Source organism: Hyla sarda, chromosome 4 (assembly GCF_029499605.1).
Source record: "Hyla sarda isolate aHylSar1 chromosome 4, aHylSar1.hap1, whole genome shotgun sequence".
Taxonomy (NCBI): domain Eukaryota; kingdom Metazoa; phylum Chordata; class Amphibia; order Anura; family Hylidae; genus Hyla; species Hyla sarda.
The window spans coordinates 406,431,341-406,457,537 of NC_079192.1; the positions used below are offsets into that span (position 1 = coordinate 406,431,341).

Genomic DNA, 26,197 nt, shown 5'->3' on the forward strand with positions numbered 1-26,197 from the left:
CCTTTACATCAGTAAGGAAGATAAAGCAATAAAAAAATCTAAAAATAAATAAGAGTTAAACATTATTTTATAATTATTATTATAAATTAAAAAATATAAAACAGTAGTTGATTTTGTTTTTGTAATTTCTTATGTCTAGAAATGTCTTAACAAATGTAAGAAATTCATGAATTTAAGGATGGTCTGCCCCTTTATCGTACAAAAGCATAAATTCACTGTTATCTTAACACAACACATAGCGTGATACAATGAAGCAGGAGACCGTGAATCAAAAATGACCAATGTTTGAAATCCAGAGTTTGTATGCTACAACCAAGGCTATAAGTACCGTATTTATCGGCGTATAACACGCACTTTTTAGGCTAAAATTTTTAGCCTAAAGTCTATGTGCGTGTTATACGCCGATACACCCCCAGGAAAGGCAGGGGGAGAGAGGCCATCGCTGCCGGCTTCTCTCCCCCTGCCTTTCCTGGGGTCTAGAGCACTGCTGCCGGCCCTTCTCTCCCCCTGGCTATCGGCGCCGCTGCCCGTTCTGTCCCCCTGACTATCGTTGCCGGCGCCCCATTGCCGGCGCCGATAGCCAGGGGGAGAGAAGCGGCGCCGACAGCCAGGGGGAGAGAAGGGGCAGCAGAACCCATTGCCGGCGCCGCTGCCCCGTTGCCTCCCCCCATCCCCGGTGGCATAATTACCTGTTGCCGGGGTCGGGTCCGCGCTGCTTCAGGCCTCGAAGTGCAGTGCATAGCAACGACGCAGGGGACGCACGCCGGAGGCCTGAAGCAGCGCGGGCCCGACCCCGGCAACAGGTAATTATGCCACCGGGGATGGGGGAGGCAACGGGGCAGCGGCGCCAGCAATGGGTGCCGCTGCCCCTTCTCTCCCCCTGGCTATCGGCACCGATAGTCAGGGGGACAGAACGGGCAGCGGCGCCGATAGGCAATGGGAGAGAAGGGCCGGCAGCAGGGCTCTAGACCCCAGGAAAGGCAGGGGGAGAGAAGCCGGCAGCGACGGCCTCTCTCCCCCTGCCTTTCCTGGGGGTGTCTCGGGGTATACACGCGCACACACGCACCCTCATTTTACCATGGATATTTGGGTAAAAAACTTTTTTTACCCAAATATCCTTGGTAAAATGAGGGTGCGTGTTATAGGCCGGTGCGTGGTATACCCCAATAAATACGGTATATGATTAAATCAATTTTCATTTTGGCCTTTTTTTTTAAATTATTTTCTTAAATCTATTTAATGTGGAACCGTAAAATAGTTATTTAAAAAACATATATAAAATGACATTGTTTGCTAAATTATTAAATGCACGCATGCATCTTAAACCATAATCCTTAGAATATAACTGAATTTAAAAACAAAAAAGTAATAAATAGTTGATTTTAATTATTTTTTATTGATACAGGTATTTCTTTATTAGAACACTGTACATTATCAATTTTTTTTTTTTATATAAGCTTGGTTTAATATATTTTTTGGCACAAAAATTATAACCTTAAAGGAGTTGTCCGACCTTGTTCTGGAGATCAAAATGGATCCCAGTGGTTGGACCTCCTGTGATTTGAGACTTACCCCCTATCCTGTGGATAGAGGATACATTTTACATAACTGGACTACTCCTTTAAAGAGGTTTTCTAGTCATTAAACATTACCTGGGGCAAGGAATGGTGAGCAAAATAGAAGAAAAGACATATAATCCCCCTTAGTTTACCACTAGAGATGAGCGAATTATTGAAAAATTCAATTCGGCCGATTCATAGAATTTTACGAAAAAATTTGGTTCGATCCTAATTTATTCACGCCTCAATAGGGGTGTAGAACACTTTGCCTTGCTGTAACATGCATAGGGTGTGTGCTGGGTTAGTGAAATAATACTGTTATTCAGCATGACATACAGATCAGAGGTGTCGCTATTAGAATCACTGTCGCAGAGCGGCACAATGACAGAGCCTGGAGGTGGCATCAGTATGAGGAGACCATATAGTGGCTGAATGACACTGCGTGCAGGTGGCGGCAACGTGAGGAGACCATATAGTGGCTGAATGTCACAGACTGGAGTTGGCGGCATATAGTGGCTGAATGACACAGCCTGGCGGTGGCGGAAGCATGAGGAGACCATATAGTGGCAGACTGACACAGTGTGGAGGTGGCGGCAGCATGAGGAGACCATATAGCGGCTAAATGACACAGCCTGGAGGTGGCGACAGCATGAGGAGAACATATAGTGGCTGAATGACACAACCTGGAGTTGGCGGCAGCATGAGGAGACCACATAGTGGCTGACACAGCCTGGAGTTGGGGGGCAGCATGAGGAGACCACATAGTGGCTGAATGACAAAGCCTGGAGTTGTTGGCAGCATATAGTGGCTGAATGACATCCTGCAGTTTGCGGCAGCATGAGGAGAACATATAGTGGCTGCAATACCAGTACCCGGTGACGAAGGTGGGTGAAAAAAGAAGAACTTAGCATCAGGTGTGTAGCATCAGGCGGCACTCTCTTGTAAAAGTGTTAGTGTGCACAAGTACTGAGCATATACATTATGTAAAATGTAACTTTTAATAATATGCTTAGGATAAAATATATGGACCCAAATTATTATTTTTTAAATCCAACAAAAGGAAAGGTGTGCAAAAAACACCATGTGCCACCGACACCACCAAGTATTGATGTGATGCAAAGCCCCCTAAAAGGTGAAAGGGAACAATGTATGGTCCATTGTAACCGGTGGGGGTAAAAACTTCCCCTGTAAGGTCATACTCTTGGATTATTAATTCACTTCTTGGCAAGTGTTACTCGCCCTAAAAAGGGCGGCCCCACACAGGAACCTCTCCCTTTTTCCACCTACAAACACTGCCATTTCCCAGGGTTTTTAGGTGGAAATAGGGATTGGTTCCTGTGTGGCACTGCCCTTTTTAAGACGAGTAACACTTTCCTCGAAAAGGTGGAAGGGAACAACGTATTGTCCATTGTAGCAGGTGGAAGTGAAAACTTCCCCTGTAAGGCCCTACACTAGCCCTATTAATTCCCTTCTTGGCAAGTGTTACTAACCCTAAAAGGGCGGTCCCACGCAGGAAACTCTCTCTATTTCCACCTATAAACCCTTGGAAATTGGAGTGTTTGTAGGGGGAAATAAGGAGAGGTTCCTGTGTGGGACCACCCTTTTTAGGGTGAGTAACACTTGCCAAGAAGGGAATTAGTAATGCGAGAGTAGGGCCTTACAGGGGAAGTTTTTACCCCACCGGTTACAATGGACCCTACGTTGTTCCCTTCCAACTTTTAGAGGTCTTTGCATCACATCAATACTTGGTGGTTAGGTGGCACATGGTGTTTTTTGCACACCTTTCCTTTTGTTTGATTTCAAAAAATTTTTGGCTACATATCTTTTATCCTAAGAAAAGTTAAATTGGCACTGTCAGATACAAAAACTTTTGATATGTTGTAAAACATGCAAAACCAATAGGTTTTGCAATTACTTTCATTAGAAAATTTTCAGTATTTCATACCGAAAAAGCCAAACAACTGCCCCCCCCTGCCTACTTGGATACATACTAGTCCTGCTATGTCCATGCGTCATCACCTACTTCATGGACACACTTACTTGATTGACAGCTGTGAGCGCAGGGCTCACAGCTGGAGGAAAAATCCTCCCACTGTCAGCTTGTGTCCCGCTGTCAGTGAGGACAACCTTGGAGTTGTAGTTTTACTAATGCTAGGAGACCTGCACAGTGAGGCCACGCCACCTCCCTTTGAGAGGAATTCAGACTAGTGAGCTAAATCAAAAGTGTAATAAAAAAATAAATAAAGGTGCTAGACACATAAAAAGATGTACATGGTCAGGATTAGGTACTGAGTTTTAGGTACTGACGCTTAAGTGTTAGCTAATGCATATCCTCAATACTTACTTGTGGTCTGATGCAGAGGAATGTCTGTAACTGGGGAGCAGCACCTTAAATATGTTTAGCACTATCCATTTTTGTGAAGTGTTGGTGTGGTCAATCTACTCTCATGTATCAGGGTGGAAATCCTGGCTGAACCATGCCTGATTCATCTTCACAAAGGTCAGTCTCTCCCCATTTTTCGTGGACAGATGAGTTCTCCTTGGGGTTTCTATGGCCCCCACCGCACTAAACACCCGCTCTGATGGCACACTACTGGCCGGGCATGACAGCTTTTCCAGGGTAAACTCTGCTAGTAGCGGCCACAAATCAAGTTTGGCTGCCCAGAATCCAGCGTATCTTCAAGGTTTGTTGGCATGGTAATGTCAAGGTATGCCACCATGGTATGCTGGAGGGGTACTGAGACTTGTCCATGCAGTAGAAGCTGAGGACATGGTTGAGGATGAGGCAGAGTCGAACACTGTCACAGGACCAACTGCCTGAGAGCGAGAGCATGGAGGAGGAAGCGGTGTGACCTGTCCAATTTGCTGTTGTGCCTGTGCAGGAACCGCATTCACCCAGTGGGCTGTAAAGGACAAGTATTGTCCCTGACTGTAGTTACAGCTCCACACGCCGGCGCTGCCGTGCACTTTGGTACACACCGACAGGCTCAAGGACTGGCCCACCTTCTGTTCCACAAAATTATGCAGGGCTGGTACTGCCTTCTAGGCAAATAAATGATTGCTTAGGACTCACCACCTCGGCTCGGCACAAGCCATCAGTTCTCTGAAAGGTGCAGAGTCCACCACAGGGGGGACTGCAGCACCAGCAACTTGGACAGGAGCACATTCAGCTCATTGGATGAGTGGGCAGGAGCACCTGGAGCGAAAGAAGATGGGTATGACACACAGCTCCCTTCGGCTGAGGTGGTGAAGCCTTGGCTGGTTGAAACTGGGTGATGCAGCAGGCTGGACCACCACATCAGAGCCACGGTTCTCCCAGGCTGCTTTATAGTGACGCTGCATATGTTGAAGCAGGGCCGTTGTGCCAACATTGGGACCCTGGTCACGCTTCACCCTCTGCCGACACATCTTGCATGTGGCCATGTTAACCTCCTCCGGATGCTTGATGAAAAACTGCCACACCGTCGAGTAGCTGATTTTCCCACCAACAGTCCGCACTGATTGACTGCTACTGCCACCGACTCCAGGAACCCCTTTTTCACTACCTCCCAGGAAGGTAGGCTGCAGCGAAGCAGGTGGACTACCCTGGGCATGTTTGGCTCCAGACTTTCCACTTCTGCCACCATGCTGACTGCCAACCATGCTACCACCTTGCTGTCTCAGCTGCTGCCTCATGGGCAGCCTGCAGCCCTCTTCTCCTGATGATGATGAAGCCCCTTTTGCACCCGGTTCCCAAGTGCGATCGGCTTCATCATCATCGAGTTGTGTCTGCATGTCACTGATGTCCTCCTAAGGTTCCTCAACAGTGTCTGCTTCAGGAGCCTGAATGCTCACAACACCATCTCTCACGCCTCTCTCCTCATCACCACTTGCCCACCTAGCGGAGGAAGCGGCGGATGTCTCCTCCACTTCTTGGCTGGGCAGTAGCTGCTGACTGTCCTCTAGATCATCCTCACTAAATAGTGGAGCTGCACCCACAGCATAATATACTTCTGTGGGGGAGGGAACAGCATGGGACAGAGACAATGGAAGAACAGGGACTGCTCCTGGATCATGCCAACTGAGGGCTGTGTCTGAGGAACTCACCAACTGTTGACTGGGGGTGTCAGATGTCACGTGTTAACCAATTGATGAAGGCAGATGGATTGCTGGTTGAGACATGACCGCTAGCTGATACCGGGAGCTCAGGACTCTTGCTGCGACTCCTGCTGCCACTTGCCCCTAGTCTACTGCGACTTCTGCCTGATGAATTTAGGCCTCTGCCACTCCTCTGTGCACATCCTGGCACTTCTCTGCCTGACATACTTAGTTCGTATATGAGGGGAGTACAATACGCTCCACTACCCTTAAAACAGTATTTGTGTACAACACCAGCAGGTGTGTACTTTTGGCTGGCCTTTCACAGTATCTAGGCCCTTAAGACTTTAACAGGAACAAATTAGTACACCACTTAGATGTATGTATGTGGTATGCACTTATGAGGGGAGGACAATGCGCTCCAGTACGCCTCAAACAGTATTTGTGTACAACACCAGCTAGTGTGTACTTTAACAGGCTTTCACAGTATCTACGCCCCTAAGACTTTAATAGGAACAAAATACTACACCACTTAGATGTACGTATGTGGTATGCACTTATGAGGGGAGGACAATGCGCTCCAGTATGCTTATAACAGTATTTGTGTACAACACCAGGAGTACACACCAGTGCTGCAGCACACAGCCGCTGTGTACTACACCCAAAATTGCACTCTTTCTCTCAATCTCACTCCCTTCCCTATCAGTGCTTCTAGGCTGGATTTGGGCTTGAGGTGAATCACTGCTGTAAAAAAGCTTTTCTGTGCAACACACACTGCTCTCTGTCCCTCTCTCTGTGCAACAGAACGCTGATGTGACTGGGAGGTGAATCGCTCCTGGAAACAACTGGAAATGTTTTCTGTATAACACACAATGCTGTCTGTCCCTCTCTCTCTCTGTGCAATAAAAGGCTGAAGTGACTGGCCGCAAGATGGCTGCCGATTATATAGGGCTGTGACATCACAGGGGTGGTTGGCTGCTGATAGGCTGCATGCTGCATGTGATTCAGGGTCATCCCACCTACCACCTACTGTTGTTCCCACCTTCCCAGGATTCCTTGCCACATGTCCTCACAAGTGCATCCGCCATTGTAGATGCCCTGGACCAGGACCGCACTAAATGGAGTTTAATGAAGCATTGCAAATCAAATTTTTCCTGAAATTCGTAACAAATTCAGATTCATCAGATTCGATTCGCTCATCCCTATTTACCACTGTTGCCATTCTGAAGTTCTGTGACAGCAGTGCTTCAATAATGTCCCCATACACTGAGCATGTGAGACTGTGGCCAATCACTAGCTGCAGTGGTCACATGCAAGAGAACCTTGAGGCCAGTGATTGTTTGCAGTATTACATGTTATAGGGGTATTTCAGGATTTTTAGTTCTTTGAACGTAAGACAGGGGCAGAAAAGTTACTAAAATACTTTGCTTACTTATGTTTGGTGGCTGGTATCAAATTTCTTTGCCTTTCTTTTCCACAGAAGTTCATTTTTGCAGCCTACAAAATGAGTGTTGTCTCAGACCATTCCCAGCTTGCTGTGCTGCCCGAGACAACACTTCACAAGTCAGGTGCTGTGGTATATAAGTCACCTACCACTTTAAAACAAAGGATCCTGGGGATTGTAGTCTTAGGGAGGCCACAGAAACTTAAAGTAGCCAGTTCCCAAAAATAAGCCATCAGCATGATGGGGACACAGGACATGGCCATTTACCACCAACACAAGCACAGATTCTTCATAGGCATGACTATTACTGTATGACACTTAATTACTAAAGTCACTTTATATTGGATAACCACTTCAATTATACAGGGACATCATTGAAGCACAATGACTATGGCTTCTGCTTGGAGACTCCAAAGTGGTGGTGCAGCAATAGTGGCAGGCTGAGAGCTTAGTATAGTTTTTTTTTTATTTTGGTCCCCATTCTGGGCCCCTCTGTAAATATTTTTTTTAATTTAAAATACTGGCATATCAAGGGGAAAACATTTTTTTTTTCTTCGCCTTTAGTTCGTGCTTTTTTGTGTGCGTTCCACAAGTATTGTTAATTATTTAAATATAGCGGATATGTTTTTATAAATATAAAAACTTGATTTAATATCGAATCATTTCATTACAAAAAGCTGCTAATAAAATAGTGTCATTACTGGTTATAACATAATGATCATAATAACAAAAAATACATTTTCTTACAGCATAAAATAAAAGAACAAAAAATTAAATAAAAACATCAAAAAATATATAAAACAATAAAGACAGCTAGATAATGAGAATGCTGCACAATGGAATGTATTACAGGATCAGATTATAATGTAATGAAAATCATTATCCATTAAATTCACCCGCATCTTGTATGGTCTGGTGGTATTGATCCAGCAGACTCATTATTAAAGTTCATGCCAATAAATCATAGTATCAAAGTATCAACTGTTAAAAAGAAATAAATACATTCAATATATCATTTCTGAATAGTCACAACAGGCATGCAGATATTCCTCATAGTAAACAATTCCTGTTATATGAATATATACCAAATATATATTGGTATATGATATCTATGGGCCAATTTAAGGAAATAATCCCATAAATCTTCATTTCTATTTTTAATAAAAATAGACCATAGGTATTTTTGGGTCACATCTATAGCTTAGCCAAACACAAGTCAAGATGCTATCAATCAACCAATGTCCTTAAGTTAATACCTGTAACACCACCAAGACTTAGGATTCAGAATAAGTCCTTCTCTTTTCACCATATTGACACTCGAAAGACAGCATTTACTTATCAACCACAGAAGATGCCAATACTCAAACAGCTACAGGTTAAACCGGCAGTGCTACAACCTTTTGGATATGTCATGTTCAAAGGCTTAAAAGTACATTACTCTCCCAAGTGGTAGTTGAAGAAAGCCATAATTTTATCATCGAACGGTCCCACACACATTAGTAAACTGTCAGCCGAACCCACTGATAGTGACATCTAATGTGTATGGGGCCTTCCTTTTCTCCTCCAAGAGGTGATATCGAGGAAAGACATATTATGAAACTGATTGGCACTGATGGCCTATTATTTAAAAAAAAAGCAGGCCAATAGTCAACTAAGAAAAAAATGTATATAGGATTCTTGACTATTCTCGAGTAGTTGACTTAGTAAGGTGTAACAAGGTATCAAAAAAGATTTTACAAAAATGAGAGTGGTAAAGTTGAAGCACTATTAAAGAGCAATACAATCTAGTTGATGTTTTTTTTTTTTTTTTAAGAAATAGGAACACTAAACAGATTCCTTGCATCTTAAACTGGAATGTTGTGGTGCCCTGCCATATATAGGTTAAAGGGGTTGTCTGGTGGGAATGAAAAAAAAGAAGGGGTAGACCAGTCCCCATTGGTCTAGACTTCCTGGTACCCATGTCATCACACTTCAAAATGCCTTCTCAGCCAGACACTGGCCAGAGTGGTGATACGTCTCAGTCAGCGATTGGCTGGGCAGGCATTTTGAGATAGGAAGCAGGGAGTGGAAGTCGGCCGTGATCCATCATCCTTGGAACGGAAGTGGTAGCAATCAAAGAGTACTGTGTATTGTTTCAATTTTCCTGTGGTGGTCTGCAGGAGAACTGACCACTTTCAGGTTAGGAATTCCAGCAGAAAGACACCCTGTCAGTTAAGTTATTTTTGGTAAACCCATTCTAAGAAAAAGTGACTGTCTAAGGTGGCCAACTCTTGAATATCCACCTACTATCACTCCAATGGTTGCATCTTTATTCATCTAGCATTTTATGCTATTTTACATTGAGAAGAACCAGCCACTAACCTTATAGGGTAGAAAGAAGAAGAGCATCCATACTGTAATCCTGACATTCTGCCATCATTGGGTATGTTGAAATATAAGTGTTATTTTTTTCTTTAATGACTTTGTATTCAGTCAAATATTTTTGAGTACTTTAATTTTTTTTAAATAGGCCTGAAATTCTTACCATTGCTATTACCATCATGGTCTTCTGCCAGGCTAATACACAATTTTAGTCACCTATGGTTTTCAAAAATTCATAATAAATCTTAAGGAATCACGGTGTTCTAATATGTAATACAAAACGGTTAGTAAGACACCGCATATAAGGCCACTTGAAAAGCAAAATGCAAAGGAAAAATTACCTACCATGTGCTTAACAACCCATATTCCAAAGACAAGCTCAGAATATTTTGATCCACACCCATCTAGGACCTTCGTACCTTTTTGTGCTCTCACCTAGTTACAGTGATTCCAATAGTCCCTATTGTTCTACTTGGCTAATATTAAATAAAAATAAATAAGTAAAAAGGAGGTTAAGGTCAATTGCACAGAACATCTAGAAATATACAATTTGCAGTCTACCCTGGAAATTAGAATTAGTTTTTTTTGGCTGACTAGTCACTTTGAAGATGAGAATCACAGACTTAATAATTCATTAATTTGATTCGGTTCTAAATAATCTTTCACTGAGGAGGTCAGTGTGTTCTGTGTAACTGGGCTGTATTCGAGGCCTTGGGGTAAGGACCCTTGTCTCGTGAAGCCTTGGTTCAATGAATGGATAGTTAGTTTGTCGTTGCTGCATGTATCTGGGTGAATACGCAGCAAGTAGAATGTGGTTACCTTTTTGCCTGGAACACATTGCTGTGGAAGTTAAAGAGTGAGGGTCTCTGGTGCTGGGTGGTGGTGATGACGATGATGATGAAGCTGTAAAACTGAAGCGGTTTTTCTGTAGTCGGGAGCTAGAAGATTCCAGACTGTGTGTAAAACTTTGGCTGGATGCCTGCAGCGGAGAATAGCATTGTGTATTAAGTTGCCCTGTGCTCCTCGAAGCTGACAGCTGGTGGAAGAGAAGTGCAGAAGGCTTTTCTGGGCTGGAGTTGGCTGATGAGGAAGTTCCTGCTGGGACCCTGAGTGGTGGCCTGTCGTGCGTTGCTTGATATGGGAACCTGGTGCAATACGTGTGAAGCGGGTTTCTTGCAACTGGAGCTGGGAACTGCTGCAAAGACAGCAAACGTGTTACCTAATGTTGGTGGACGGACGACGTTCTGCTCAGAGCTTAGCTGCAGCTACCTGATGCCTGAACTTGGGCTTGCTGAGAAACAATGGCGCATTTCTTTGTCCCCTCATCTTGTGGCTGCTGTGCTGTTAAGTGTAGATGTAATCTGTGCCTTAAAATCTTGAAAAACTCATGGATTACCCCATAGATTCCTAGGTGTTCCCATACAAAAAGAGAATTGGATACTCTCTGGTCAATAAAGATTCCCTATGCTACAATAAGAAAACTCCTGATATCTACTAGGCTGACCTTATGATGTGTTGGTGACTATGATAATGTCTACAAGATATACAAATATTTTTTTTTCTTAATAATACCACTACACAAAATAAAAGTTAGCTTCAGCTGCCTGTAGACATTAGAGTAAAGTATGATATAATAGACTTTTGTATAGTCGAGAGTATTATATGTATATGTACCAATCTTGGCCTTGGCGGCCCATGATATTTGGAAAAATTAGCATAAAGTGGAGTTTTTTCATCTTGGGGACAACTATCTGAGGGGTCTTTATAGTCTTCCATCAGAATGGAGAGGTGGGTCGTACTTTGATTCCCTATGGAATTCTATGAGATAGCATAGCATTTGGCCTTCCATAGACAATGAATAGAACTATGGCGCGCATGCGCAATCTGCTGCTATTCTAAAGGGAGACTTGGTTCCCCATTTATGAGGTCGGGGACCCCTGTGGATAACTTTATAAGATGGGAAACCCCCTTTAATCCATTTTAAGTAAATTGTTCAGCCCATATTCTATAAGTGACCTTGCTGACAGTAGCAATACAGACCAGCGTCAAAGGATGGTTTAAGGAAGACATGTTCTTGGGGGCTGTGGTCTACAAAAATAATCCGAAATATTCCATACTTTCCTCTAATGTCTAAGCTTTTCATCAGAATTGCAAAATACAAATAAAAAATAAAGGTTAGGTGATTGTCATAAACAGGAAAACATATTTTTGGGAACATGGGTAAGGGACATGCACTTAGTCACAATATAACTTATTCTACTGAAAATAAAATTGTTAGATAGGCCAAGGGCTTTTCAACACATATCCTCGAGCCCAAATAGCCAGTCCACCCCTGCTTTTAACACATCCTAACTGTAATTGGTTTTACATCTTAAATACTTTGCCTTTTTGAAAGTAACACCATTTATAGCAGTAAACGATACAAAACTAAAAATAATGAATTGTAGATAAAGATAAAGGCCCTTATTTACTCAGAGTGTTGTGTAGGTTTCTTTGTGGGTTTTAATTCCCTACAATTTATTTTCCACGGTATTTACTAAGGTTTCCCTACATTTTCCACTTTCCCTACATTTAGTGTTTTTTTTACACATGCTCTGATCTATCTGGTTTTCTTCATCTCAAATCCACCACATTTTATGTGGAAACTTTAGTAAATATGTTGGGATTTTGTGAAAATGTCGAGAACACGCCCCTTTTATGTGACCACGCCCCCTTTTCCTGATGGTCACGCCCCCTTTTCAGGTTTTCTTAGCAAAATGGAGAGTTAGTTGGGTTTTTTTTCAATTCAGGCGCAAATTCAGGCGCAGACAGAATTTCAGGCGCATATTCTGGCGCCAGGGCAGGCCTTAGGGGTGTGCGAGCTGTGCGGCCGCACAGGGCACCATAGCAACAGGGGCGCCGGGCGGCCGACACAGCTCGCACCAAGTATATATAATTTGTATTGCCCGACGCCCGGGATTTAGCCCTGCTTCGTGCAAGCAGCGCTAAATGCTGTTGTAAAGAAGAAAACTGTGCCCTGTAGCGGAATGTGACCCTCTGCACAGGGACACAGTTTTCTGCTTTGCAGGCCGCTCCCTCTCATTACATTCCCACTACCCTCCCTCAACTGTGACCCTATGTGGAGGGACACATTCGGCTTCAGGGCACAGTTTTCTTCATTACACAGGGAGGTGTCACTTACCCTGCCCTCCTCCACATTTCCGGTTGGCTAGCGGCCGGAGTCTGAAGAGGGACGTCGCGCATGTGACGTACCTCCGCAGACCCACACAGGACGTCAGTGACTTCACTCGTCAGGCCGCCGGAGAGAAGAGAAGCGCAGCGCAGGTCTGGTAAGGTTGTGTATGTGTGGGTGTCTGTCTGTCTGTGTGTGCATGTGTGGTTGTCTGTCTGTCTGTGTGTGTGTGCATGTGTGGTTGTATGTCTGTGTGTGTGTGTGTGTGTGTGTGTGTAAGTCGGTGGGGGGGGGGGGGGGGGGGGTGGGGAACGACATTGCTCCCGAATTTGGGGAACCTGCTACTACCTAATGTGGGGAACCCACTTCTTCCTAATGTGGGGCTATACTGCACCTAATGTGGGGAGCTATACTGCACCTAATGTGGGGAACCTGCTTCTTCCTAATGTAGGGCTATACTGCACCTAATATTGGGAACTATACTGCACCTAATGTAGGGAGCTATACTGCACCTAATGTGGGGAACTATACTGCACCTAATGTGGGGAGCTATACTGCATCTAATGTGGGGGAACTATACTGCACCTAATGTGGGGGAACATACTGCACCTAATGTGGGGAGCTATACTGCACCTAATGTGGGGAACTATACAGCACCTAATGTGGGTGAGCTATACTGAACCTAATGTGGGGGAACTATACTGTACCTAATGTGGGGGAACTATACTGTACCTAATGTGGGGGAACTATACTGTACCTAATGTGGGGGAACTATACTGCACCTAATGTGGGGAGCTATACTACATCTAATGTGGGGAACTATACTGCACCTAATGTGGGGGAGCTATACTGCACCTAATGTGGGGGAACTATACTGCACCTAATGTGGGGGAACTATACTGCACCTAATGTGGGGGAACTATACTGCACCTAATGTGGGGGAACTATACTGAACCTAATGTGGGGAACTATACTGCACCTAATGTGGGGAACTATACTGCACCTAATGTGGGGGAGCTATACTGCACCTAATGTGGGGAACTATACTGCACCTAATGTGGGGGAGCTATACTGCACCTAATGTGGGGAACTATACTGCACCTAATGTGGGGGAACTATACTGCACCTAATGTGGGGAACTATATGGCACCTAATGTGGGGAACTATATGGCACCTAATGTGGGGGAAGTATACTGCACCTAATGTGGGGGGAACTATACTGCACCTAATGTGGGGAGCTATACTGCACCTAATGCGGGGGAACTGTACTGCATCTGATTAAGGGGAACTATACTGCACCTAATGTGGGGGACTATACTGCACCTAATGTGGGGGACTATACTGCACCTAATGTGGGGGACTATACTGCACCTAATGTGGGGGACTATACTGCACCTAATGTGGGGGACTATACTGCACCTAATGTGGGGGAATTGTACTGCATCTGATTAAGGGGGACATGGGAATGATTAAGGGGGCAGGGAAATGATTAAATATAAAAAAAATATATATTTGTTACAAAGATTTTTTTCCTCTTTGTGTATGTTTATTGGGTAATGGGGGGGGGGGCGTCACAAGGTTAGCTCGCACAGGGCGCCTGAACACCTAAGGCCGGCCCTGTCTGGCGCAGACAGAATTTCAGGCGCAATACGCCCAAAACTGGCGCACAACCCGACAAAACATGTTGGGTTTGCAATAGTAAATGAGGGCCAAATTCTCCATACAGTATTTATATGTAAGATCCCTGACTATGGCAAACAAGGGCCATACAGTTATCTGTGGTGTACGGACACATCTATGTTTTACCATTGCTAGTATATCTTCGCAGGCCTGAAATTTACTAGAAATTAGTGCCGCCAGAATGTCTTCTAGATTTACATATGCAGTCAACACTTGCCCATAGCATTGATAAGAATGTGGTCTCCTCCCACGTTCTCCTACACTGTCTAATATTTATTCGTATTTTGTGGGGGTGTAACGTGGATTTTGCATACCTGCAGACTAGCTTGTATTGCATTTCTTTTTATGCTAAAAACTCAAATAATAAATATAGATTTTTTAAAAAGTCCTAGTGCCCTAATTTTTTAAATATATTTTTTACCACTCCTAACCCCTTAACGACCAATGAGGTGTATACACGTCATTGTGCCAGTTAAGGGTGAATGGCGCGGGCTCCACGCCATACTGAGCGGCTGATTCCTGTAGCTGGGGGCCGCCGCTAATAGCTGGCAGGCAGCGCTCGCTTCGGCTGGCTATTAACCCTTCACATCACCGCTGTCAAAGCTGACACCGGCATCTAAATGGACCTTCAATGTGTCCCTGGTGGTGTAGTGGGGTGGATCGTCGGCCATGTGTAATATATTCTGATGTAGAGTTTGTAAAAGGGGTACTCCAGTGGAAAACAATTATGTTTAAATCAACTGGTGCCAGAAAGTTAAACAGTACTTATCAGCTGCTGTATGCTACAGAGGAAGTTCTTTTTTTGAACTTCTTTTCTGTCTGACCACAGTGCTCTCTGCTGACACCTCTGTCTATGTAAGGAACTGTCCAGAGCAGGAGCAAATCCCCATAGAAAATCTCTCCTGCTCTGGACAGTTCCTGACATGGACAGAGGTGTCAGCAAAGAGCACTGTGGTCAGACAGAAACAAAAAAAGAACTTCCTCTGGAGCATACAGCAGTTGATAAGTACTGGAATGATTAAGTTGATTTAAAAAAAAAAAATGGAATGATTAAGTTGATTTAAAAAATGTTTTCCACCGGAGTACCCCTTTAACAAGCTGCACAGCAGAATACAGTATAATAGGGCTTTACATATGTTCTTATGAGCCTTTCCTGGTGTATATGGCAAGCGTTGCCTAAATATGGTATGAACAGAGCCTAAGACTTTTATACCTACATTAGCACTAACTACAAAAACATGCCCACTCCTCATGGGCTTCAATATGTAGGAGAATTTTCATAACTGATTAGACTTACTTTTTTTTAATACTGTAGTACCTCAATAATAATATCTTATTTATCTTATATAGTATCTATATTTATTGAAAAAATTTTCATAAATTAAAAGTTACCACAGCATAGGGGATAAGTGTCTGATCGTTGAGGGTATACCCTCTGGTACCCGCCACACCATTCAGCTGGGAGAGCAGAGGAAACTCGCTCTGCAATTGCTCTGAGATCGCCGTAAAGCTCATCCACAGCGTCAAATATACTGCGGATGTGCTGTGTGCGACCCTACCCTTAAAGTATTTGTGCGAGACCAGAAGAACATGGCTGCTTTTCTCCATAAGCAGTGCCAATCTCTACTACAGGCAGTGTCTGGTATTGTAATTCTGCATCACTTATTAAGTAAAAACAACTTTACACAGGTTTATTTCTAGATAAGAGCAACCATCTTTTTCTAGTATTATTGAACTCCATTAAGATTACAAAAATAATAACATAAATATCATAGAATCCTTAAAAAATATTCTTTTGATTGTATACACCCATGCAGTAATAAAAAATAAAAAAAAACATGCCACATCTATATATGTCCTAATAGCAGAACAACATCAGGGGAGATGAACAAAATATTGATGTTCTGTGCAATGATCTTCCATATTTTGTCCAAGTAGAAATAATTTAAAAGCAGCTAATGTAAAGTGACCCTACACAGGAGGCAGCCCTTTATTATCCACACTGAGTATTGATCGGGAAGTGATATGACCAGATCAATAGGGATATTATTTCCCATAAGACTAGATGCATTTTAAGGGCGGTTGGCTGAGCCGATGAAACAGTTGTGGGGAGACAAAGGACTACACCATTTTTGGCCTGATCACAGATAAATGACGTCAGTGATGGTAGATGATGCTTATTTCTTTATTTTTTAAACCTATGCCCCATTGTCTTCTTTCAAAATGTGTTTAAAAATCTAGTTCTCATTTTTATTCTGCTAAAAGAAAAATGTTTTTGCATTTTTTTCCCAAGTTTTCCACATTTACATCTTCTTGTGAACATGGCGCTGGAAATCCTGGCAAGATCCTTAGCTTAGAGATGGGTTTGATACATCGATGACGTTTCTCAAGCTATGGATTCCTCATCTCTATTTGTTTGTGCCACAGGAATTATACTTCACTTACAGGTGGAGGTGCCTGGTATTAGCTCTTCAAAACTGGTGTAACATCTTCATGAATCCACCATCAAACATACCGTATATGGAGTTGAAAAGTCTTCAAGCCTGCTATTTGATTTGTCACATTGACAATGTTTATTAATCTATTAATTCTCCATGTGTTTATGCTATATGAATTATTTTGCCTAATCCACCACCGACTACACAAGTGGGTGTTGGGTTTGTCCCAGTTCATGACTGTTTATCATTTCCACTTTCAAATTTCTATTTTGTTTTAATTCGTATTTTATCTGTAAGGGTAACCTCTTGCCTCCTAGGGGCAAACAGCCACTGGGTCTAAGGACACACGAACACCCTAATGGATATATGGCTGTACTTTGATAAAGTTCAAGGCACTATATATATATATATATATATATATATATATATATATTCGGGTAGAAGAAACAGGCATGGTCGCACGTCTACAATCTTGTATAATGATCTGATTGCTTCTCAGCATAATATCAAAAACTAACAGGTTGTTAGTATACATTTTTGATCAAAAAGTACAAGCCCACTCGCCACGTCAAGGCCACCTATTTAGAGTGGGTCCCTAACGTCCCTAGCATAAAATGGCGTAGCACTGGGCAGCGACCACCACCGCCGTGACACCAGTGCCCACGGGGGGAACGACCCACTGGCAGAGCGGCCCCAATGCCACTCAAACCAGTCTATGGGTCGCACCCCCCCGCAGACACGGCGCCACGGCAGCAACGGACGCCGCACAGCACCACACAGTTTTTGATATTATGCTGAGAAGCAACCAGATCATTATACAAGATTGTAGATGTGCACCATGTCTGTTTTCTACCCGAATTCACATTGTGTTTTCTATCCCCTCCTTTTTTTTTGGTTTGAACATGTGCTGCACTCTTCCCCACCCGCTCAGCCCAACCCTATATTAGTAGTAGTTAGCTACACAAGGGCCATTTCTTTCCTAGCAGCCTCCCAGTCTGACTGGGAGAGCATGGTAAGTGAGCTATTACACCTTGTTCACACTGGTGTGGTGCTGTGCGGCGTCCGTTGCTGCCGTGGCGCCGTGTCTGCGGGGGGGGGGGGGGGGGGGGGGGGGTGAGACCCATAGACTGGTTTGAGTGGCATTGGGGCCGCTCTGCCAGTGGGTCGTTTTCCCCCCCCGTGGGCACTGGTGTCACGGCGGTGGTGGTCGCCGCCCAGTGCTACGCCATTTTATGCTAGGGACGTTAGGGACCAACTCTAAATAGGTGGCCTTGACGTGGCGAGTGGGCTTGTACTTTTTAATCAAAAATGTATACTAACAACCTGTTAGTTTTTGATATTATGCTGAGAAGCAATCAGATTATTATACAAGATTGTAGATGTGCACCATGTCTGTTTTCTACCCGAATTCACATTGTGTTTTCTATCCCCTCCTTTTTTTTGTTTGAACATGTGCTGCACTCTTCCCCACCCCCTCAGCCCAACCCTATATTAGTAGTAGTTAGCTACACAAGGGCCATTTCTTTCCTAGCAGCCTCCCAGTCTGACTGGGAGAGCATGGTAAGTGAGCTATTACACCTTGTTCACACTGGTGTGGTGCTGTGCGGCGTCTGTTGCTGCCGTGGCGCCGTGTCTGCGGGGGGGGGGGGGGGGGGGTGGGGGTGCGACCAATAGACTGGTTTGAGTGGCATTGGGGCCGCTCTGCCAGTGGGTCGTTTCTCCCCCCCCTGTGGGCACTGGTGTCGCGGCGGTGGTGGTTGCTGCCCAGTGCTACGCCATTTTATGCTAGGGACGTTAGGGACCCACTGTAAATAGGTGGCCTTGACGTGGCGAGTGGGCTTGTACTTTTTGATCAAAAATTTATACTAACAACCTGTTAGTTTTTGATATTATGCTGAGAAGCAACCAGATCATTATACAAGATTGTAGATGTGCACCATGTCTGTTTTCTACCCGAATTCATATATATATATATATATAAAAAGCAAAATCATCGGTAGTTGCAGTATCTTGTAATACCTTTTTTATTGGACTAACAAGATTTTGTAGAGACAAGCTTTCGGGACTCCTCCCTTTCTATCTCACAAAATGTGCAGGGGTTAAAACAACATGTGTGGAGAATGGACATTAAGTTGGGCTGAAGACTAACACCATTACACCCCTGCTCCCCCTCCCCTGTCTAAGTCTTATCTTCAATCTGTGGTTCTGTAGTAAAATTGTCCTTTCTCCTCCATCCAGCGTAACCCCCATTCTCACCTCTGCTCTCCCCCCCCCCCCCCATCCTTATCTGTATCTATCGTCCTATAGCTATACAATTTACGGCCCAACTTAATGTCCATTCTCCACACAAGTTGTTTTAACCCTTGCACATTTTGTGAGATAGAACGTGTGTTTTCTCCTTGTGAGCTCAGAAATGCTTATGACTTGATAAAGGGAGGAATCCCGAAAGCTTCTCTACATAATCTTGTTAGTCCAATAAAAAAGGTATTACAAGATACTGCAACTACCGATGATTTTGCTTTTTGCATCACTGGACTAATACGGCTACTCCTAACTACTCTATCTATCTATCTATCATATATATATATATATATATATATATATATATATATATATCATTTTATATGTATTATGTTTCAGCATAATAGTAGCTGTCAACTTGGCAGAGCAGACAGCTACTAATATACACAGCTTTACATGTAACCGTGTGCATGGTGTTGCACCACATGTGAAAATTTGCTGACTCTTACAAGTAACTACTATATAACAATTGTGTTTTCTCAGATAAAGAAGCTATTCCTACAAGAGCAGGGCATGTGATATTATTCTTTAAGGGGTACTCCGGTGGAAAACTTTTTTTTTTTTTAAATCAACTGGTGCCAGAAAGTTAAAGAGATTTGTAAATTACTTCTATTAAAAAAATCTTAATCCTTTCAGTTCTTGTTAGCAGCTGAATACTACACAGGAAATTCTTTTCTTTTTGGAACACAGAGCTCTCTGCTGACATCATGACCACAGTGCTCTCTGCTGACATATCTGTCCATTTTAAGAACTGACCAGAGTAGGAGAACCCCATAGCAAACTTGCAGTGGGGATCAAAAGTTTGGGCACCCCAGGTAAAAATTTGTATTAATGTGCATAAAGAAGCCAAGGAAAGATGGAAAAATCTCCAAAAGGCATCAAATTACAGATTAGACATTCTTATAATAAGTCAACAAAAGTTAGATTTTATTTCCATCAGTTACACTTTCAAAATAACAGCGAAAAAAATGGCGTCTGCAAACATTTGGGCGCCCAGCAGAGTTAATATCTTGTACTGCTCCCTTTGGCAAGTATCACAGCTTGTAAACGCTTTTTGTAGCCAGCCAAGAGTCTTTCACTTCTTGTTTGAGGTATCTTTGCCCATTCTTCCTTACAAAAGTCTTCCAGTTCTTTGAGATTTCCAGGCTGTCTGTCACGCTCTGCTCTTTTAAGGTCTATCCATAGATTTTCAATTATGTTGAGGTCAGGAGATTGTGAAGGCCATGGCAAAACCTTCAGTTTACGCCTCTTGATGTAACCCCCCGTGGATTTCGATTTCGGTTTGTTTAGGATCATTATCCATTTGTAGAAGCCATCCTCTCTTTAACTTCAGCTTTTTCACAGATGGCATCAAGTTAGCATCCAAAATTTGCTGAAATTTTATTGAATCAATTTTTCCTGCTACTTGTGAGATGTTCCCTGTGCCACTGGCTGCAATACAACCCCAAAGCATGATTGATCCACCCGCATGCTTAACAGTTGGACAGAGGTTCTTTTCATTAAATTCTGTTCCCCTTCTTCTCCAAATGTACCTTTGCTCATTCCGGCCAAAAATTTCAATTTTAACCTCATCGGTCCACAGAACTTGTTTCCAAAATGCATCAGGCTTGTCTATATGTTCATTTGCAAAGTTCAAACGCTGATTTTTGTGGTGAGGACGTAGAAGAGGTTTTCTTCTGTTGACTCTTCCATGAAGACCATATTTGTACAAGTATCTCTTTATAGTGGAATAGTGTACCACAACTCCAGTGTCTGCCAGATCTTTCTGGAGGGATTGTGCAGTCAAACGTGGCTTTTGAATAGTTTTTCTCACAATCCTGTGAGCTGTTCTATCTGATATTTTTCTTGGTCTTCCAGATCTTGCTTTAAAAGAGTACTCCGGTGCACACTTTTTTCATGTTATCCCGTCCGGCTGCAAAATAAAAGAAAACGCAGCGATGTCCCGCCTCGGCCAGTGATAGGCTGAAGCTCCGTGTGACGTGCCGGGCTAACCGGAAGTAAGAAGAATACAGACCGGGGACCGAACACCTGTACCGGAGCTCCGGGGGCTCGTTGGCAGATAAGATAAAGTGCGTTTTCTTTTATTTTGCAGCCCGGACGGGATAACATGAAAAAAGTGTGCACCGGAGTACTCTAACTTCCACTGTTCCTGATGACTGCCATTTCTTAATTACATTCCGAACAGAGAATCTTAACATCGGAAAACATTTTGCTATCTTATTATAACCTTCTCCAGCTTTGTGAGCGTCAACTATTTTCAGTTTCAGATTTCTAGACAAATGCTTAGAAGAACCCATGATGCTGATTGTTGGGGCAATGTCAGATGAGTCTGGACATTTAAAACCTTTGAGATTGACACCACCTGGTCTTCCCGGATGATGATTGAGAACAATTCATGACACTGGCAGGTCTCAGCTTTGGAAAGGGGGCAGTGCATGCTATAAATTCTGCAGGGTGCCCAAACTTTTGCAGACGCCATTTTTTGTTTTCTGTTATTTTGAAAGAGTAAATGACGGAAATAAAATCTAACTTTTGTTGACATATTATAAGAATGTCTAATCTGTAATTTGATGCCTTTTGGAGGTTTTTCCATCTTTCCTTGGCTTCTTTATGCACATTAATACAAATTTTTACCTGGGGATCCCAAACTTTTGATCCCCACTGTATGCTGCTCTGGACAGTTCCTAAAATGGACAGAGATATCAGCAGAGAGCACTATGCTTGTGATGTCAGCAGAGAGCACTGTGTTCATAAAAAAGAAAATAATTTCCTTTGACTTTCTGGCACCAGTTGATAAATAAATAAATCAATAAAGTTTTCCACCGGAGTACCCCTTTAAGGATCCATTCAGTCAGAAACACCACTGAGATTCCAGAAGTGGCACTACTAAATTCACTTTAATATAACCATCGGCTGAATTCGCAAATGTTATTTTTATTTTTTTTATTTTATGCTAATTTTTCATTAAAATAAATAAATAAATAAAAAGACACCTTGAAGTTCAAAATTACACATGGTAATTCAGAAGGACATAAAGTCAAGACAGGACAAGGGTTTAAAAATTGGTCTTGAATATACATGATGGTTGACTATACTTGAATAGCAAAAACTGGTCCTTTGGTGACCACTGCTGACTGATCTGAAGGTCATGGAATTCACTGCACAGAGGTCGACTTAAAATTTTTCTGTGTTGTTAGTTCTCATGACCCATAAATAAAACCAGAGTTTGTACCGAGTCGTTGAGGAAGAAGATAAGGAAAAGGACATGTATCATTACAGTTCTAGTCTTGTGTACGTTCACATTGTGTAGAATCCATTCATTTTCATCTAAACTGATAGATTTTTAAATAATAGAAGAATTATGGTTAACTTTTAAACCTTTTACAAGTGAGCTACTTAGGAATTACATAACTGAGAGCCATGGGAACCAACCTAGACCATCAGGGGAAAGTTTTTTCTCCTTCTTTTGATGAAATGTTCCATATAACTACCCAACGTCATGGATATTTTGTACTCCTTATATTCAGGGATAAAAAACAGGAATAACTATGAGAACGTTACTCAAGATAACAACTTCCATTGTAACTTTCTTCACAAGTCAGATGGGACTTTGTCTTGACCCTTGGCTACATTCTATAACCATAGGTTAACCTCTGAAGACATGCAAAGTATTTTCCTAACATCATTGGGATCCACAGGGGAACTTCAGTTAAACAAACACAGAAGCTACTTCATTGTCTTGGTTTCCAAGTTTTATCCAGTAGGAAACACTGGGATTTTTCCTTGGTGGTAACACTTGTGGTGCAACCGTCCCTGCATAAGCAACAATTGGCCTCATTTATAAAAAAAAAAAACGAGAGCAAACGAAAAATAGCGGTGCTAGTCTTGTAGTGCCATTAGGTGTATGTATCACTGAACGTATATCCAAATATTACATAAAACACTCAACCATATAGACACAGATGGCCGTACACAAAAAATGACAGATGGGTGGTTGTACAAACTTACAAATGGTTGCAAAATTACATATGGAAAGACATTATCAGCTAGTGTTATCTGGTACTGGCTCGGTATGATGGCTAGATGGATACCCTTTCATATCAGTGACATTGGAGTCCAGTGGGGTTGACTTAGGGGAAAACTGGCTAAGTATTATGGGGTTCAGAAGTTCTGTGTTTGAAGACTGCCTTAGACTTACTTTGGGGCTTCCGATCTTGTTTTTTCCCGTCTTGCCTTTGGTACGCCAAGATTGCTCGTGGTCAAACTCTAGATCTTCCAACCTTTGAGTGAGCGCTAGCTTTTGCTGGATTGCCATCCTCAACAGAGAATTCAGAGTCTTCTTCTCATCCTCTGCTGCTGCCAGCTGCCTCTGCATTTCATCTAGTTGTGTCACATACTCGTCGCATCTGCTCAGACAAAAGACAGAAAAGACACAGTGACATTTTCCATGCAACTGTACACTTAAAAAACTAATTTACCTTCATATAGGTGAGAAGGAAACTAACAAACAGGTGGAGAGTCGATTGTAAGGATTGGCTTATAATAGGATCCCCTAAGTTTCCATTAAGAATTTAATGATTTTAATTCCAAAAATAAGGCTGCATGATGTGCTAGGCTTGGGGTCAAAATAAGTTACGATGGTGACTCCAAATAGAACCCGGTATGGCAGTGTGAACATTGCCTTTCCTCATTTAGTAATACGACCAGAAGAACAAAAGGACCCTTTCAGGGCGCTGTAAGTCCCAGAAGAAATGTCAGAAGAGGGAAGTTAAAAATAAAATTACTTTATTCCAAATTATTCATGTTTCAGGGAGTCAGGTCTGATGAAGGGGACAATCCCCAAAACTCGTAATTGGTATACTTTGGAATAAAGTTCATCTTGTATCCAATTACTTTGCTCTTCTGACATTTCTTCTTGGATTTGAAAGGGTACTTTTGTTCTTCTGGTCGTATATCTAACTACAGGTTACATTTACCTGTAACCCAACAGCTAAGCAACATTTCCTACATCTACCCTACAAATAAGGGTGATATGCATATACTTTATGCTAGCCATTAAACTACTGTACATGTATCTGACAAGTACATTGGGTAATACATGAGCCCCCAGTCCTTGGTCTCTTTCTTTTTCTCTAACCATATAGTAATTGACCCTTGGCAGGCCCCGGCATCCACCAAAGCGAGCCTGGTGTTTAGTCTGAAATTGTGAGGCTATAAATAGAATGCTTGAAAATCTCCCCTATACACAAATCAACAAGTAGGTATATAAATATTTGCTGTTTTGGATTCATAGAAACTTTGGCGACATCCCGTGGAAGCACTAAAAGAAACCATGCCGGTTGCCCCATAGATCTCCCTGAAGCATTTATAACTAAGAAACTGAAAATAATTTCTAAGAATTTGATTTAAAAAATGGACAAACTCAGGGAATTCTCCCATAAGCTGTTTCAAATTTCCCCACTAAAAGTTATTTGTGTCTTAAAGCCAATGTCAAGAAACCCTTTAAATGGCTTTGAAATAATGAAAAATTGAACATACAGCCAGACGTCTATTTGTTTGGACAATAACGGAGCCGCGCAGTCATTAGGTATTAGTATTTTCGGCAGAATGAAATTCTTTCTGTTATGTGAATTGATTTTCGGCTGAGAGATATCTATGCAGCTTGCAGGACAACACATAACAGGAAGAGCTACAGACGAAAGAGACTATCAAACCCAATAAACAGGATGGAACAGGATAAATCAGCACTTCAGAAGCCAAAAAGGCCATTACAACCAATAATAGTCAATTATATACGTAGCGGTCTATGGGCCGGATCATTCTCTTACAGTAAAAACTTTTAAATTAGATTAAACTTTTTCTAAATAAAGTCCCTCGATTCCTTGTTTCTTCTCCTCCTTGGTCCACCCAGGTGGTCATTGATACCTATGGTTGTATATAACCGATGCCTAATTTTCTTAAAGTTAAGGTAAATAAATTTAGGCCCCATTGATGGCAGTAATGTAGGCCCCCATAATTGTATTTCCCACTTTGTCCCTTCTATACATTGACCGAGGTTTTTCTTGTTCCTTTAGATCCTAAAGCACCAAATAAACCCAAATCTCACTAAATATGCATAGACTCCTGAGCCAGTCTGCATTGTTACCTGGTGGCAAACATGGCCCTTAGTGATGAGAAGGTGGCAGCGTCCTCTTTTAACGCTTTCAGTTCATTCCGTAGTTTCATCATGGTTTCTGTCACCATTGTCTTCTCGTTTTCATACTTGTTCTTAAGGTTTGCAAGTGCAACTTCTGCAGTCTGAAACAGACAAAAATATTCCAGGTAGGGACATGCATTGTATATCATAGCTTCTTGTATGACAGTCAGGTCCATGTCCCCAAAAAGGGTCCAATTGTACTTAAACCCATTAAAGACTCATTGAATTGTGCACTGGGATTGGCTCATAAAGTCATAGAGAGGGGTCCTCTGCCCAGAACCCATTTCCCCCTCTAAGAGGCAGAATAGAGAGCCTCTCCGTAGGTGTCTCCCACTCTGGTAAATCATGTGGTATTACATTTCTTCTGTAAGAAGTATATGAACAGAAAACACCTCTGCAGGAAAGATCAGCTGAGCTGATTGGCACCAGAAGTTAAAAGAGTCCTCTTACACTCAGAAATGCGGTACGTTTAGTGCAACTATATGGAGAGTGGAACTTTTACGCAGATTGTTGGTGGCTAAAGAACAGAAGAAAAGACAAGGGGCAGAGATAAGAAGGACATAATCATATGCATTTTATTACGTGGACTCTATTGCTGCTGAAAGTGGTCTATGGGTCGGGGAGCATCAAAATTAAAGGATGGTCTACCATTCTTACTTGGGGCATCCCTATTTTCAAAGCAAAAATTCATCCTTCTGGGGCAGGAGAAAAGCCCCCCAAAAAAACCTTTACTATGGTGCCCCACAGCTCCCGTTTGGCTTGATCTGGTCTCCCTACTGTTTTCTTGCTGCTTCCGAGAAGAGTGTTTGTTGCAGGAGCTTGCAGCTCAGCCAATCACTGGTAGAGACAGGACACCACTGTGCCCAGTGATTGGCTGTGAGGTCAGGTCCTGCTTTGAACGCTCGTCTCGGAAGCAGGAAGACAGAAGATTGGAGGACCAGACGAAAACGGAGCTACCGGGGTGGGGCT

The 26,197-nt window shown here is 42.7% G+C and overlaps 1 protein-coding gene across 10 annotated transcripts in view; it reads right to left on the minus strand.

Annotated features, from left to right (window-relative positions):
• BICD1 (BICD cargo adaptor 1) overlaps positions 1–26,197 on the minus strand; it is a 189,741-nt gene that overhangs the window by 23,479 nt on the left and 140,065 nt on the right. For 5 of the 10 annotated variants that reach the window (XM_056517540.1, XM_056517536.1, XM_056517535.1 and 2 more), the window contains exons 6-7: positions 25,178–25,329; positions 23,231–23,438 (exon numbers count right to left, since the gene is read on the minus strand). In XM_056517540.1, coding sequence (XP_056373515.1) covers positions 23,231–23,438; positions 25,178–25,329 — 360 coding nt within the window. Of the gene's footprint in view, positions 1–10,260; positions 10,637–23,230; positions 23,439–25,177; positions 25,330–26,197 lie in introns of all 10 variants that reach the window. The other 5 variants (XM_056517530.1, XM_056517534.1, XM_056517533.1 and 2 more) reach the window with 2 other exon arrangements.